The following is a 14,866-nucleotide window of genomic DNA, read 5'->3' as shown; positions in this document are numbered from 1 at the left end:
CGTCCAATCTCGCAGGGACAAAAGCTCTGCAAGTCTGAGAACATTCAGAAACTGGATACAAGGACAGACTTTCCTGGTGGTTGGGGGTTCTATTACCACAGTCATACAAAGGGCACAAGCACAGCAGTATTGGCTCTGCTAATTCATTCCCAATCAGCTCCTGGAAGTTCAGTTTCACACTGGCCAAGCCAGCAGTTCAGTAACTACCTGCTCAGGAGCACCCAGAGCAGTCATCAGGCAATGCCCTGTGTGAGTCACAAGGTGAACCCATGGTGAAGAAATCCTCCCCCTTCCCTGCAGACACTGCTCTGCTGCTCTGCTCTTCCTTCCCCTCCTTTCCTACCACCAAGGCTCCCAGCAGAACCAGCGCAGCCCATCCCTCCCTCATAATCAGAAAGTTTGTGAACAATACAGCTGATTTTAAAGAACATTCCTAAGGCCTCACATTCCCCATGCAGAAATGCTGTTCCAGCACTTCCACCTCAGCATCTCTGTCCTGTTTTAACATTTGCTGGGTCAGGAAACTATTAACTGTTTGCCCTTGCCCACGAGCCAGAAGGGATCTGAACCACCAGATCTAGAATGAGTTACACAGGTACCTGGTTCTGCTAAACTAGGGGGGGGTTGGTAAAAGATACATGCTTACCTCTTTTCCCAATGCCTATCTGTGCTTCTCATAACACATATATAAAATGAACTCAGCTTAAAATAAGTTACATCACATTACCTTGATGTACCTTTAGAGAACATTGTTGGGTGATCACTCAATTACATATCATGGAGTCACAGCCTGGTTTGGGTTGGGGAAGGGACCTCAGGGTTGGAAGGGACATTAAAGCTCACCCAGTTCCAACCCTTTGCCACAGGCAGGGACATCTTCCATTAGAGCAGCTTGCTCCAAACCCAATCCAACCTGGCATTGCATTATACAGGCACTTTTACCATCATGCACCAAGAAGAAATAGCACCTCTCCCTTATTTCCTTTTTTTCATTTTAGTCTTTAATTAATTGTCTCTGCCTCCAGAGGAAGCAGGGAGATTTGTGTCTCTTTTCCCATCAGTATATCAGAATTATTTTTAATCTACAAGATGCGAAATACAGTTCAATTAATACTGTCTCAGCCGAATTTTATTCTGATTTAACTACATCTTATAACAGACAATACTAAGGTCATGACTAGGAGCACTGAGAGTGCTTCCTGATGGATTTGTGGAGTATAGTTTCTTTTTTTCCTCTATGGTAATTTGACATTAATGGATTGTAAATTCACTCTTCAAAACAATGTATATCTTTGCCAGTGGTGGCATGACTTCTATTTCATGCCCACATAAGGCTTTTGATTCAAGAGCCTTGTATTTTAACCTCAGTCTTTAAAAGCCAGGTTTAAAATCCATAATCTGTTTTATAAACTCCTCACAACCATCTTCAAATGACTCTGGCCTCCCTCACAACAGCACAGATTCTTTATGCAGCAAAGAGCCAAGAACAAGGCACAGTTACTCATCTCAATCAAAGTTATTTAAAGCCTAATGTTATGTATAAATTTAACTGAGAGATGCAGGCCAGCATTTTACAAAGTAAAGAGATTTTCAGGTCTTCTAAGTTTTGGGTCTCTGTCTTCAAACACGTTCAAAGAGTCCACATTTCTGATGCAGAGTGCTTTCTCCCCAAAGGTACTCTCTTTAGTCTGCCTCGCCAGTATAAAGTCTGCCTGTTCTGTGTTTGCACCTCTGGCAAAGCCTCAGCAGTTTGTAAAACTGCTAAAGACCTAAGGCTCAGTTTCTGGTTTTGTTTACAAAGACCTATTGCACTTGTTCTAAAAGCACAATTGCTTGCAGCATGTCCGAAGCCTGTACCTCCTTGGGTCTGAACTCAGCAGGAGTTACAATCATTCCAAGAGAAAATCTGGCAGCTGCACAGCCAGGGAAGAGGGCACCCAGAGACGAGAGTTTTCCAGAACCACCAGAAATGCCCAGAACCAGCAGTGAAGTGGTCATCCACTGCCATCCCAGCCCAGGTCAGACCAGCTCACTACAACTGTCCTGTATGCTGAGGAATCGCCCACTACTCAGGCAGAAGTGATGCACTCTCAAGCTTCCTTAATTCAACGGTTTTATTTTTCTTCAGAATACTTCCAGAAGACAGAGACACACACATTTTACATGTTTTCATTTTCAGCTCTTTCCCCAGTCCTTTAAGAGGAAAAAAAACACCTACAAATTCAATCTTTTTAGTAAGTGCCAACACTGTTCTGGGCTCTGGCTAAGAGACAGTCCCTGCCCCAAAGAGCTTCCACTCTAAGAGAAAGAAATCCAAAGACGAGGTTTCACAGGGAAACAAGAAGGAAGGTGATGTGGTTTGTCATCCTGCTGGTGCTATACATGGAGACTGGTACAACTTTTTGTGCTGGCAGACAGTACACAGACACTGAGCAGACACATACTGCACATGACACAACATCTTCCCTCTGCAGGTGTTTGGAAGGGAGAGGGTAAAGAAGCTCTCAAGAATGTTTTCAAGGTAGCCCTATGATGAGGAAGGCATTTGTTCTATGTAGAAATTTTTGCCTATTTACATCCTTTTTAAAAAAAAAGAAAATAAAATTCTAGTTGAGATGCCCAAACCCATCCATCATATCAGGTGCCTCATAAAAAGAACATTTTCAAACAATGTGTTTCTAAAATAAATATATGTATCCAAAATGTGCAGTTCCTTACTGAAAAGCAGCCATAGAGTCTGATTAAAGCAGCAACTGTTCAGAACATCTTTATCTTCAATAACACATGAAGGACAGTCCCAAGCAACAAAGAACAGATCCTTAATAAAAGAAACATATAGGATTGTGTTCTTTATAGGAAAGGACAGAGCATTTTCCTCTTTGCTAAAAAAACAGTGTTGCATGATAAACCCCTGCTCAAATCTTCTGGGATTTCCAAGCAGTGAAGCTCCATCTTTTCACTTGTTAGGAAAAAATAGTTAAAAAAAAAAGCAAAGCAAAGCAACACATGTGAGTATCCCCAGACTGAGCAAAAACTTTATCTTTCTAAAAGAAATACTGAGCTGGTCCTTCTCCCTCTCCCCAAGCTGAATTCTTGTGTATTGAAACAAGACACTGTCCTACAGAAGGACTGTCACAGCACAGGGATCCAGGGGCAGCTTGACCACAAGCAGGAGACTTTTGCTGCACCAGTCTGGGATGGTCCAACGTGGAATCAATGTTTTGCTGACAGCACCTTGTATTTCAAGGGCTAGTTCATTGCCCTGAGCTCCTGCTGTCAGGAGCCAGGCTCAGTTTGGCCGGTAGTAGTCACAGTGCTCTAGGTAATAGGAGGCAGGGTACCTGTTCCACATCTCATCAGGCAGCCATATACCACTCTAGGAAATCAGTTTCCTTCTTGAAGGTTTCAGGTTTTTGTGGTCTTGCATGTCCTCTTACTTTTTAAATTATTTTTCTACCTATTTAGGAGGAGCAACATGCCCAGATTAACAACGGTGGTCAAGTAGGCAAAGAATAAAATGTCCATAATGCAAGCTCTATATAGGTTTACAAGGTACTGGTCATGCATAAACCCCTACAAATCCTGGCAGGCATTTAAACATTTAAGTTGATGGAAGATCAAATTGCTAATGGACTGACTCCTGAAGGGACTGTAGCCAGCTTCACATCACTGGTAGGCTCTGCATCTGATGACACGAGACTTAAGTCATGTCAAATCACTGGTCTCCTACTTTAGCCCGCTTTGCTGTCGAGGAAAGATGCTGCAAGAAAAGAAAACAAAACTGAATAGCATATACAGCACAACTGGACTAAAGTTCAACTAGAATGTGTTCAGTCATTTCAAGTTAAAGAAATTCTTATACAAGTATCAAAGACAACACTTCCCAAGCTCTGCTTGTTACTGATAGAGCTAAAATAAACCTATGAAATCGAAAATCCACAGTGTGATTCTGGCTTGGTATAAAATACGACCTTCTAGTATTTCTGTAAAAATGCAGATAAAGGTATGCGTGCTCCAAACAACACAGCTGCACACACACTAGGAGTAGGTGCATGAAGTACAAGACTTTAAATAATGTATTAACACTGCAGCCATAGTTGCACTGGACTGTTGAACCTCCAGGCTCTTAAAGGCCTACTGAAGTGTGGAATGAAAGCATGAAGGAAGTCACCCCAAACTTAGCCCATGAAGAGGTCATATCATAAGGGGACATTATGTTGTGTATGGGATGTTACAACATGTAAATACATGAGTCAAAAGGGAACAGATCTGATATAACTGGAGTATGAGTTCATCTCCTTTTTACACCACACTTGCAGAATGCGATAGGACAAAGGGGAATGGCTTTAACCTGCCAGAACAGGGGAGACTGAGATGAGCTCTTAGGCAGAAGCTCTTCTCTGTGAGGCTGCTGAGGCGCTGGCACAGGGTGCCCAGAAAACCTGTGGCTGCCCCATCCCTGGCAGTGTTCAAGGCCAGGTTGGACACAGGGGCTTGGAGCAAGCTGCTCCAGTGGAAGGTGTCCCTGTCCGTGGCAGGGGTTGGAAATGGAGGAGCTTTAAGAACCCTTCCAACACAAAGCAGTCTGGGATTCTAAAAGTTATGTACACGCAACAGAATTTGTAATAAAACCTTGCACACATAGCAGCTTTCCTTTGCCATTTCAAGTTTGAAAAGAGCAGATTTTTATGTATTGTTATTAAATATAATTAATGCTCAAAAAAGGCTCTAAATCCACTCAAATTTGCAAAGTATGTAAAGACTCTCCTAAATTATTATGCAACCTATAACCACTGCCTACCCATAGTGCTCATCAGAAAAGTGCTACCAAGTGCATATATACAAGTGTAAAATGGTTGAAGGCTTTGTTTACTAGTGATACTCTATTTTGTAAGTTTGAGATAACATCTGTTGGCTGGATTTTAAGGAAAAAGCTTTAATGAATCAATTCAGTATATTCTTTTTTTATATTATAACCACTAAAATGAACAAAACTGAATTATTTTTGTACCATTAAATAGACAACAACAAAATATGAACACATTAGATGTTCAGATGCAAGAGCTGCTAATATAGCAATGGTACCGCTTGGGCTTTATGCTGATCCTGTACCACTACTTGCTGGTAAAAATGAGGTGCCAGTTCCAAGAGCCACGCAGATTCGACAGCAGTCACATCTCTCATGTAATATTTCGCAGTCTGTATGACTTCATTGTAGACAACCCTGGAGAAGAAAAATTTTAAAAGTGTTTGCTTTATAGCAATGAGGGAGAGAGATGTGAACAGCATTATGTTGGTGACAACAGCACAAGAGGGACATGGAGCTGCCAGATCGTGTCCAGAGGAAGCCATGGAGATACTGGGAGGGCTGGAGCAGCTCTGCTTTGAAGCCAGGCTGAGAGAGCTGGGCTGGGGCAGCCTGGACAAGAGAAGGCTCCTGAAGTCTAAAGGGGCTGCAGGAAACCTGGAGAGGGGCTTGGGACAAGGGCCTGGAAGGACAGGCCATGGGGAATGGCTTTAAACTGCCAGAGGAGAGATTGAGATGAGCTCTTAGGCAGAAGCTCTTCCCTGGGAGGGTGCTGAGTCGCTGGCACAGGGTGCCCAGAGAAGCTGTGGCTGCCCCATCCCTGGCAGTGTTCAAGGCCAGGTTGGACACAGGGGTTCGGAGCAAGCTGCTCTAGTGGAAAGTGTCCCTGCCTGTGGCAAGGGGCTGGAACTGGGTGGGCTTTCAGGTCTCTTCCACCCAAACCTGTCTCTGATTCTATATTTAGACTCGGTATTTATACATATCTCTAGTATGTAGTTTCACATATAAACTGACAGATATAGTACTGATATCTGAATGACAAGATATAGTACTGATATCTGAATGACAAGATATAGTACTGATATCTGAATGACAAGAAAGTCTTTATGTTATACCTCCTTCCCTCTGGTTTTCAGAGTACTTCATATTAATACAACCTTTAGAGTACCATTAAAAACACCCTGACTTACTATTAGGACATCTGGATTGCAAGGTACAGAAGAAAGAATATTTCTTACACTGGAGCCAAGGGGGACTCTTAACAGATGCTTTGGAAGAGAGAATATTAGTTACTCTGTGATACCATGAATAAGGATTCAAAAGCATGAAAACCCTGGACCTGTAACAAGTAGGGCACAAACGACAGCATGACTATCTCTGGTGCCTGTCTGCAGACAGTCAAGATAAGGATTAGAGGTACAAAACACCTTTAACTACTACCAGAACATTTCCTGTAAGAAATTCAGAAACAGAAACCCCTGTGGACTCAATCACTGCTGCCAGCATGAACAGCTTGCCAGTATGGACAACCTATTTCTGAAGTCACCCTTCAGCAGGAAAAGAAATTTTTACCAAGGAAGTGCAAAGCCACATTATCTGCCCTCTACACACAGTAGAGCTGCAAACCCACAAGGTTTATGGCCTCTCATTAATTGATGTTTTGCTCCCAAAAGCAAGAAGGAATAAGTCCAAAATTCTCTGCTCTGCCAAATGCAGCCAAGACACACAAATTAATACAACTTAAGAGAAACCTGAGGAAAACAAACACAAACAAGAACACATTCAATATACACCTGTGACAGACAATTGAAGCCTTTAGTAGAGAATGGTTGCCCAGGCAGCAGTAGCACAGAAATCAGAGTTCCTGAGTAAGTTAAACTCTTACACAACCCCTGTAGCCAGTAGTGTCTTTCAGCTGGTTGTAGCATTATCACAAGACCTACAGAGCTACACACTGCTTAACTCAGCCCTGAAGAATTGGTACAATGTGCTGAACTCATTTCTGCTTTGTGAGCCAATGTAATTTGTGGAGACAGTGTTCTCACAGGAGAATGGATATTTGGTACATGAGCTCTGAATAACTCTGAGGGATAAAGCAAGGCCATGGGAGGCCCGAGGAAGCTTAAGCAAGCAAGATAAGAAGAAGCTGGAATTCACTGAGTGATGAGAACTGTGGACTGTTGGCAAGTGTTCGAGGTCAAGTTCTCACACCTGTGCTTAACCAATTATATGCTAGTCATTAAGGGTCTTCAAGACAAGTATCCAATCATGATATGCCAAATTGCTGTAGGTGTGTGTAAGCAATAGTATATAAGGAGTTAATGCTTTGCAATAAATGGCTTTTTGTCTGATCATATTGATCTCTGACTGAGTCCTTTCCGCTGCAGTAATTGGTGGCCAAGTTCCAACCAGTTATACTTCTGTAAATCCAATGCACCAGGTGGAGGAGTCCAATTCAAAGACAACAGATGGTATCGGTGAAGTTTATCCTTCAAAGTCTCAGCAAGAGGCAAAGAAGGACAGAAGTCCAAACACTTCAGATTGATCGTGCTGCCTGATTGTTAGGAATGCATCTATTTGTCATCTGAGCACCTCTGACATACAAAATGAAACTGTAAAATCCTCACTAACACAAAGGTACAACCATTTCTTTCCTCAACTTGCTAAGCAGCCAGAACTTGTTGCATCAGCCATTTGCAATTACTTCAGCAGCTATTTGGCAGGATATTTCATAGAATCATACCCCTAATAGGTTTAATAAAAGTAAATTAATCCTAGTTTTATATAGGTACAGAGACCACTCAAAGAGCAATCTGCAGTGCAAGATACGGTGCCCGTTAAAGCAGGGTTACCTGACTCTGCTTCGAAGCCTCTGCAGGTTTTTTTGGCAGCTAAATGTCACTCTATCTCCGTGATATATTTGGACACTGCCTATACAAAAAGTTGCGAAGGAAATAGCAATTGAATTCTCACTGAGGGAACCCCGACCTTCTACATCTATTCCTCCACTTAAGGGGAACGGTCATTCATGAAAATGTCTGAATGCTGAAATTGTCTTTCCAAGATCACAAAACAAGTGCAAGCAGGTTTAACTTACCAGCGTGGAGGTTTCTCTGCATACAACACCGAAGTGGGGTGGATATGAAGCTCCTGGTCATCACGGATAGTCCTGGAAAGCAAAACAGCATTTCAGACTGTACATATATTCATTGTTTAACAGATGGTTCCTTTCATCCCCAGTAAGAATGTTAATAAAAGGCAACAACAAAAGAGCTGGATCAAATTAAAACCATTTGTGTTTAATGAACAGATGAAACCAAGCTTAAATCCTGCGAGCAACTGACACTTTAATGTCCTAGGAGTTCTACCTGTATTAAAATGAAAAGGCAGCGTTTTCAGGCTTTTACTGAGGGCCCTTGAAGTGCTTACAACACTGCTGCACTACAACTGTACTTTCTTACATTAACACAAACTAATTACTCTTAGAAACAGCTTCCCACTATCAGCAACTTTATTTACATTTGCCAAAGAGATAAACACTAAAGCAGTTTGAAAATACAAAACTTCACATATTTAGTAAATCAATTGTCACGTGTTTCTTATTGAAATTGTCTAAAGAAGTATCTGTGTGTTGATTATACTTAGACCTATCCAGTCAAGGGAGCTTTGCAACTAAGCAACAGTTGTAATGAAACTCTATATATTTACCTGTAAGCTCCAGTAGAGTGGAATTTAGCTGCGTTTGCAAAGAATCCAGAAACTATGCATCTCAAAACAGGATCTGGATCACCTGAAAAGAAAAGTTTTCCTCTAAAATGAGTCAATGGAATGGCAAAAATACCTAACATTCCACTTAATCATCTCAAACAACTTCTTACAATGCGTCATGCTTTAATAACAAAGGCTGGAAGGAAGACAAGCCCTGCAATCTCTTTTGACTTTAATTTCACAGCAAATCAAGATTACCATGTAAAATTCTACTGTTGCCACTGGTGTCTCCCTGTAGATAGTTTCATAGTCCTAAGAGCAACCTTGTGTGATACCTAAAAATCAACCTCTGATTTTTCAGAGCAGTTAAAGACAAGTGCTGAGAACTACTCGTGGCTCCCCTGCATGTACAGCGCAGCCAGCAATCAGATCCCAGTGATTGTACATCATTTTGAACATGCTAGAAATATGGCTTATTGGAAACCCAAAAGAGGGAACGGGGTGATCTTTTTATGACTCTTTTGGTAAATATAATCTGTGGCTATAATCTCTTGCTGGAAAATGTAACTAATAAAGACAGGACTAAATGTTAATTGCAAAAATTGGCTAAAATGCTCTTCTGTGCTCATTGTTAGGAGAAAAATCTGGTTTTAGTTAACCTTACTCTTTGGCCAGGAAAAATTCAAAGGTTACAAGAAAAGCACAAAGAGACCGTCAGTTTGAGAGACTATGATCACTATGTACTGGACAACAGGTTAAAAACAATGTTCACCTTCACTGGACTTCTTTGGCACTTTAAAGTGGACAAGAAGCTTTTTCAGCTGCTCTCTTACAACAGAAGCTCTTACAAGCCCTTTGTAGTTCAGAAAGTGCTCCTGACACCACTGAGAGCTCTTGCTGTGCTGTACAGTAAGAAGAATAAAAAAATTACAATGAGATACAATAAGCAAAACAAAAGCCAATCTCTTTGGATCACATAGCCTTGTTCTGCCTTTCTTCTGACTCCTACAACATATTTATTGTTTTCCCTGAAAAGTACCTATTTACATAGAAACTAACAAGGATACCTAGCTCTAATAACTTCAAAACATATTTCAAACAACTTCTAAATAGTAGCAGAACAAATACTATGGGGTATTTTCAAACAGATGTGCTTTGTTTCTTCATATGTGGTGAAAGAACAGCATCAGTCATTCCTTTCTCACACACAAATGCACCATATCAAACTAGTCTGTTTTGAACCTCAAAATGTAAACAACCTTTTCAGTACACAGTTTTCACTGGTCTTCTCTATGCAAAGAACTATTTCTCCAGAAGCCATCACTTACTTCAAGAGCCTCTCTCTGCATTTGGCTATTTCTAAGAGAATTATGGAGATATAAAATTTAAAGGGCAAAAAATTAGTTGGTGCCTGACTGATTGCTTTGGGCCTGGGGAGAGAGAAGTCAAACACCTGTGTTTGACTGCAAATATACTGCAAATATATTAATAATACTGCAAATATACTGCAAATATGTTAATACAGAAGTGCTTTATACCAGCAAAATATACTTCTTCCAAACAGGTCTAGCACTTTACAACAGTTAAGTAAAACCTGAGCTTATAGAGAAGTATTGAGATGGTGTCAAGCCTTTGTGTAAATCCATAAGGTCAATAAAGAAGAGGACACGATTATCTATGAGGCACTTTTTTTACAAAAGACTGCTAGATTTAGATGTAGTTTATAATCAGTAAAACTCAGATATATCCAAAGAAAAGAATATGAACTTCATGAGGAATCTGAATACCTGTTTTTCCAAGCCCTTTCAAAAATTCCAGTCTACTTGAAGAAATAGCTGTCTACCCATGAGACTTCTGTGGTGTATCCAAACCATATTGTTTCTATTCCCTGTTCAGAGGAACTACAGAAGGTCTGTGACAAAATATGACCAGAATATCTTTTAAAGCAGAATTATCATTTAATAAACATGGTAAGTCCTCAGCTTTGAGGAAGCTGTATCCAGAACTTCCAGAATCAGAACTGAATTCAACTTGAACACTTCAAGTTCTTCCCATTCCTGCAAGTCCACATATGCCTGAACTGACTTACTTTGACAAAAGCTTCATACACATTAAGCATAGTGAGATGATCACCTTCTTCCACAGCAAACTTTCTGTGTCGTCTGGCCTACAGAAGAGGAAATAGTTTTTAATAAGCAAAATTCAGGTCCCTTCACATCCATACTTTCTGGTGACTGTTGCAGTTCTTCCCATACAGGGTAGTTCCTCTAGGCAACAGCAATATTTTACTAGCCCACCTATATTCAGGAGCATTTCTAAAACTGAAATTAGAAAAATGAACTGAAAATGAACCCCCAAAATCCAAGAGAAGGATGCATTACAGTGAGGCTCCTGCTACATCCTAATACTTTCTTCTTTGTTCTTAAAAGGAAGTGGTGTTTATGGAGGTTTGGGTATTTTTAGCAAACTCATATACTGAGCAATATTGGCTTATAAACATTCGTATTTCTAGTCTTCAGTAGGAGGCTTTTAACACCAGCAAAGATCTCTGACGTTCCCACTGTTACTCAACTTCTTCTTTTACCTATAACCAACAGGCATAGTTCAAGATCTTGTTTTATTTTTTTACAAACTTGCAATCTGTAACAGGTTTCAATAAAATACTTGGCAGAATTCCAGAAACATGGAACTAACCAAAAGAAAATGAGACACAACTGAACTTACAGCCTGAGACTTTTGATTTGGAGGGATCACAAAGATGTTCTGAATCTGCATCATGGCAGCAATTGTCAAAATCTCCTGAGAGCAGCCAAAATTTCCTGAGGAGAAATTCAGTAAAAGAAATCACCTTTCATTCAACTTAGCCACATACAGAAAAAAAAGGAAAAGAGGAATAATATATTTTATAATACATAAAACCAAAATACCTGAACTGCTGAATTTTGTTAGTATAACAGTGAATGTTTTAAAGGGAAACTTTAAAGACAAATGCGTTAGATTTATCAGGCAGACACAAGTTTAACCAATTTTTTATCACTAAACACCATACCAAAATGAAGCATACAGTTTGTTTCAAATTTGGCAAATGTCTAGTACTACACTACCATTACAAGTGGCAGTGTGCTCTCCTCATCATAAGACTAAGAATAAAATCTGATTTTTTTTCTCCTACCTGACTCCAGAAGCATCTTTGCAAACATAGGATTCAAAGGAAACTCTGCTATTCTCATTCCAAGAGGCTCTGTTAAACGGCAGTGCATATCCAAACCTGCAGCATATTAATCAATGTAGCAATGATACAGGCGAAAGAACACAGAAAGTCTTCTTTAAGGATTTAATAAGTATTAAAAAGCAAAAATTACAAGCTAAAATATACCAAATGCACCAAAGAGGTGCTGAATGTATATTAAACTAAGCTTTAAGGCACTCCTTAATACCCATTTACTCTGCCGTGGGTCAGTGGATTGTTTTGGCTTTTTTCAAACATATGTAAACACACAGGTTTCTTCATTTTGATCAAGTTCCATTGCTACTGTCAAAGACTTAGCAAATCTGCAGTCAGTACGTATCAAAGTCAATGCAATCTCCAGAGTGCCTATTACCTGTTAGACTTACGCATCTCCTATTTAAGTATTTAGCAACAGCTTTGTTCATGCAGATGGGAAGGAGTCCTCATGAGAATAAAAAAAGGAACAGTTATGGAACAGGCACAGCTGTAGAAAGAGGAAGCACTGATGAGGTGGTTGGGGTAGGGCATCCATTTTTCTGAGTCACATCTGCTGAGCTCATGGAAAAAATTATTTTTACTTCAATATAATCTAAACTAGAGATGTGCAGCTGGCGAAGACTGCCTACAGTTTAGTCTGCCTCATGCATCAGTAACTGAACTGTCAGCCATGTTCCAACTGTAAGCTTTTTACTGGAGTTGGGACAGGAGATAGGCATGACAGCTTGCTTTTTGATTCCCAGCTATCACTGAGCAACCCTGCACATTTTAGTTGTGCAGCTTCCTACAGTCAAACACCTGCAGTAAGGTTTACCCACACAAGCCACTAGGTCCTATTCCAACCCAGAGCACTATGCTGAAATTTCAGGGAATGATTTAAATGGAAAAATGTTTCCTTTGCAAGAGGACATAGGAAATAGAATAAAAACAGCAAGAAGAAAAGAGCTCACTACAAAAGGCAGCAAAGAGTAAAAATTGCAAAAGAAAACTGCAAGTCAACTGAAGTACAACAAGAAGGCAGAGCACAAGAGAAAAGCTACAGTTGGGATGAACGAGAGCCCATGAACAGGACTTTGGGGCACTGCCGATTGCATAAGTTACCTCAGCAGAGAGGACTGAGGAAACACAACCATGGCCCATGCATTATATAAACATTATTTGTCAAACTGTGATACCAAAACCTCCATAGCTGTACTTCAGCTCTGCTTCCCAGAGAAAAGCAAAAACCACAAATCAAGTCAAGGAATGCGATCTTTTGTAACTCACGTCAGCATATCTGAAACCACAGATATCTCTATCAAGTGTTTATTTGATATGCTATCATCATACTTATTATGGCAACATAGTAATTCATTTGCCACACCCTTACACTGTCCAACCAAACATAATAGGCCTTTCAGATGTCACAATACTTTCCTCAGAAGCAGGTACAAAAGGCAGCTTGTGTGAAATGATGAAGTGATATAAACACCAAGTCACAGACACTGCAAAAATGAAGGTCTGATAGCTTTCACTTAACCAGTGCAATATGAGAGATTTAAGTGCTACTACAATTAATACCTTAGAATATGAAGTCTTTCATCTACAGAAGGGTAACTGCATTACTACTAGCAAAAAGGATAAATTACCATCTTTTTAACTTTCTACATGTGCAACAAGCCAAAATCCTTTGGCTTCTGCTTAATCTTACAAATCTCAATGCAGCTTTGCTCATGCACAGATGTCTTTGCAGAAGTAAGCCTGCATTGGATACTAGTTCCAAACAGGTAAAAGTTGCCTTGAAATCATGCTAGAGGCAACCACCATATTGTATCTGTATGGGAAATTGGAAAGATACGGCAAAGATTCTTACTGAAGATGCTCAGAAGAAACTATTCACGTACTGTGGCACTAGTATGTTACAGGCTGAGGAATTAAAGCACTCCATTTTTAGGCAGAGTAGTTGTTTCTGATAGGTGACAATTTACAAATGAATCTTCAACAAAACCTTGGATCTGAAGCAAAACTAAAAATAAATCAATTTTCTACCTCCTTATTTACTTCCTAAATGATGCTTAAAAACAATAAATTCCAACTGACAATTCAGACTTTCAAAGCATCAAAGGAGAAGACTGAGAAGAGATACTCCTGATGTAATCAGTTTGTACCACTGTAAAAAGAATGAGTCTAAAAACGGTGATGTATTTATTCAACAGAACTATCTCAAACTGAAAAACATGCTTTTCTGTTGGCACTGCACTGGCACAGTAGGGTCCTGACCCTAAACTGCACATTTGCATGCAATTACAATGCAAGTGTTGAAATACAGGTTCACACTTGCATATGAGACACGTAATCCTTACTGCAGCTGCAAACACTTGGGCATCTTCACCTTTGCAACTTATAGACAATCTCCATAATAAACCATCTAACACTTTAAACTTCAGCAATGTTTAAGAGTGAATCTGAACACCACACACATTTCTTTACATCTTCATCGACATCAGCACTCCTCTGCTTTGCTACAAAAGCTGGTCAGCCAAGAGAGTAACAGCTCTGTACTGCTCTGTGAAGTTACCATGAGCAGCATAGTAACACTTGCCAAAACATCAAACAGCTAATCAGTAAGTTTTCTGACCTTCCCTCTCCATCTCCCCAGGTGGTTTTGGCTGTGAATTCATCCTTACAACATGTTTCTGAGCCACTGTGAAGGTCCTTGTTCCAAGCTTGGAAAGGTTGCCAAGAACCAAGTGCCTGAAGCAAAACCCTCCTTTGCAAGATGGAACTGAATCAGCACAGATCAAAATCATGGCCAAACAGAGAATAACAGCTCCATGAGAATAAGACAGACTGCCACAAATTACAACACAGCATTTCTAACTGATGTCAAAATAGTCACAAACCTCTGAATGCCGCCAATGTTTATACAGTCTCCTTCACACTACATTTTTCTTCATGTTTATATTATGGAGCAAATATTGTTAAGTTTGAATTAACCACAAACATTGAGTTAAATTGTTTCATTTTGATTACTTCTTCTCATGTCAAGTTGTTTTGTTTAAGTTTGCTGCACTCAAAAAGATTAAATAGCTTTCAAATACCCCAACAATATAACAGCCCTTCCTATAAACAAAATCAGGCAGCAT

At 40.1% G+C, this 14,866-nt stretch overlaps 1 protein-coding gene across 3 annotated transcripts in view; it reads right to left on the bottom strand.

Moving 5' to 3' along the window:
- Window positions 1-2,096: 2,096 nt before the first annotated feature.
- DHX35 (DEAH-box helicase 35) overlaps window positions 2,097-14,866 on the bottom strand; it is a 29,653-nt gene continuing 16,883 nt past the window's right edge. For 2 of the 3 annotated variants that reach the window (XM_031047653.2, XM_031047654.2), the window contains exons 15-22: window positions 11,688-11,783; window positions 11,240-11,334; window positions 10,605-10,682; window positions 9,288-9,417; window positions 8,516-8,597; window positions 7,905-7,976; window positions 5,086-5,224; window positions 2,097-3,760 (exon numbers count right to left, since the gene is read on the bottom strand). In XM_031047653.2, coding sequence (XP_030903513.1) covers window positions 3,716-3,760; window positions 5,086-5,224; window positions 7,905-7,976; window positions 8,516-8,597; window positions 9,288-9,417; window positions 10,605-10,682; window positions 11,240-11,334; window positions 11,688-11,783 — 737 coding nt within the window. In that variant the 3' untranslated portion in view covers window positions 2,097-3,715. Of the gene's footprint in view, window positions 3,761-5,085; window positions 5,225-7,904; window positions 7,977-8,515; window positions 8,598-9,287; window positions 9,418-10,604; window positions 10,683-11,239; window positions 11,335-11,687; window positions 11,784-14,866 lie in introns of those variants that run through there. The other variant, XR_004080358.1, reaches the window with a different exon arrangement.

Source organism: Melopsittacus undulatus, chromosome 10, assembly GCF_012275295.1.
Source record: "Melopsittacus undulatus isolate bMelUnd1 chromosome 10, bMelUnd1.mat.Z, whole genome shotgun sequence".
Lineage (NCBI taxonomy): Eukaryota > Metazoa > Chordata > Aves > Psittaciformes > Psittaculidae > Melopsittacus > Melopsittacus undulatus.
This window is presented reverse-complemented; position numbering and strand designations above follow the sequence as displayed.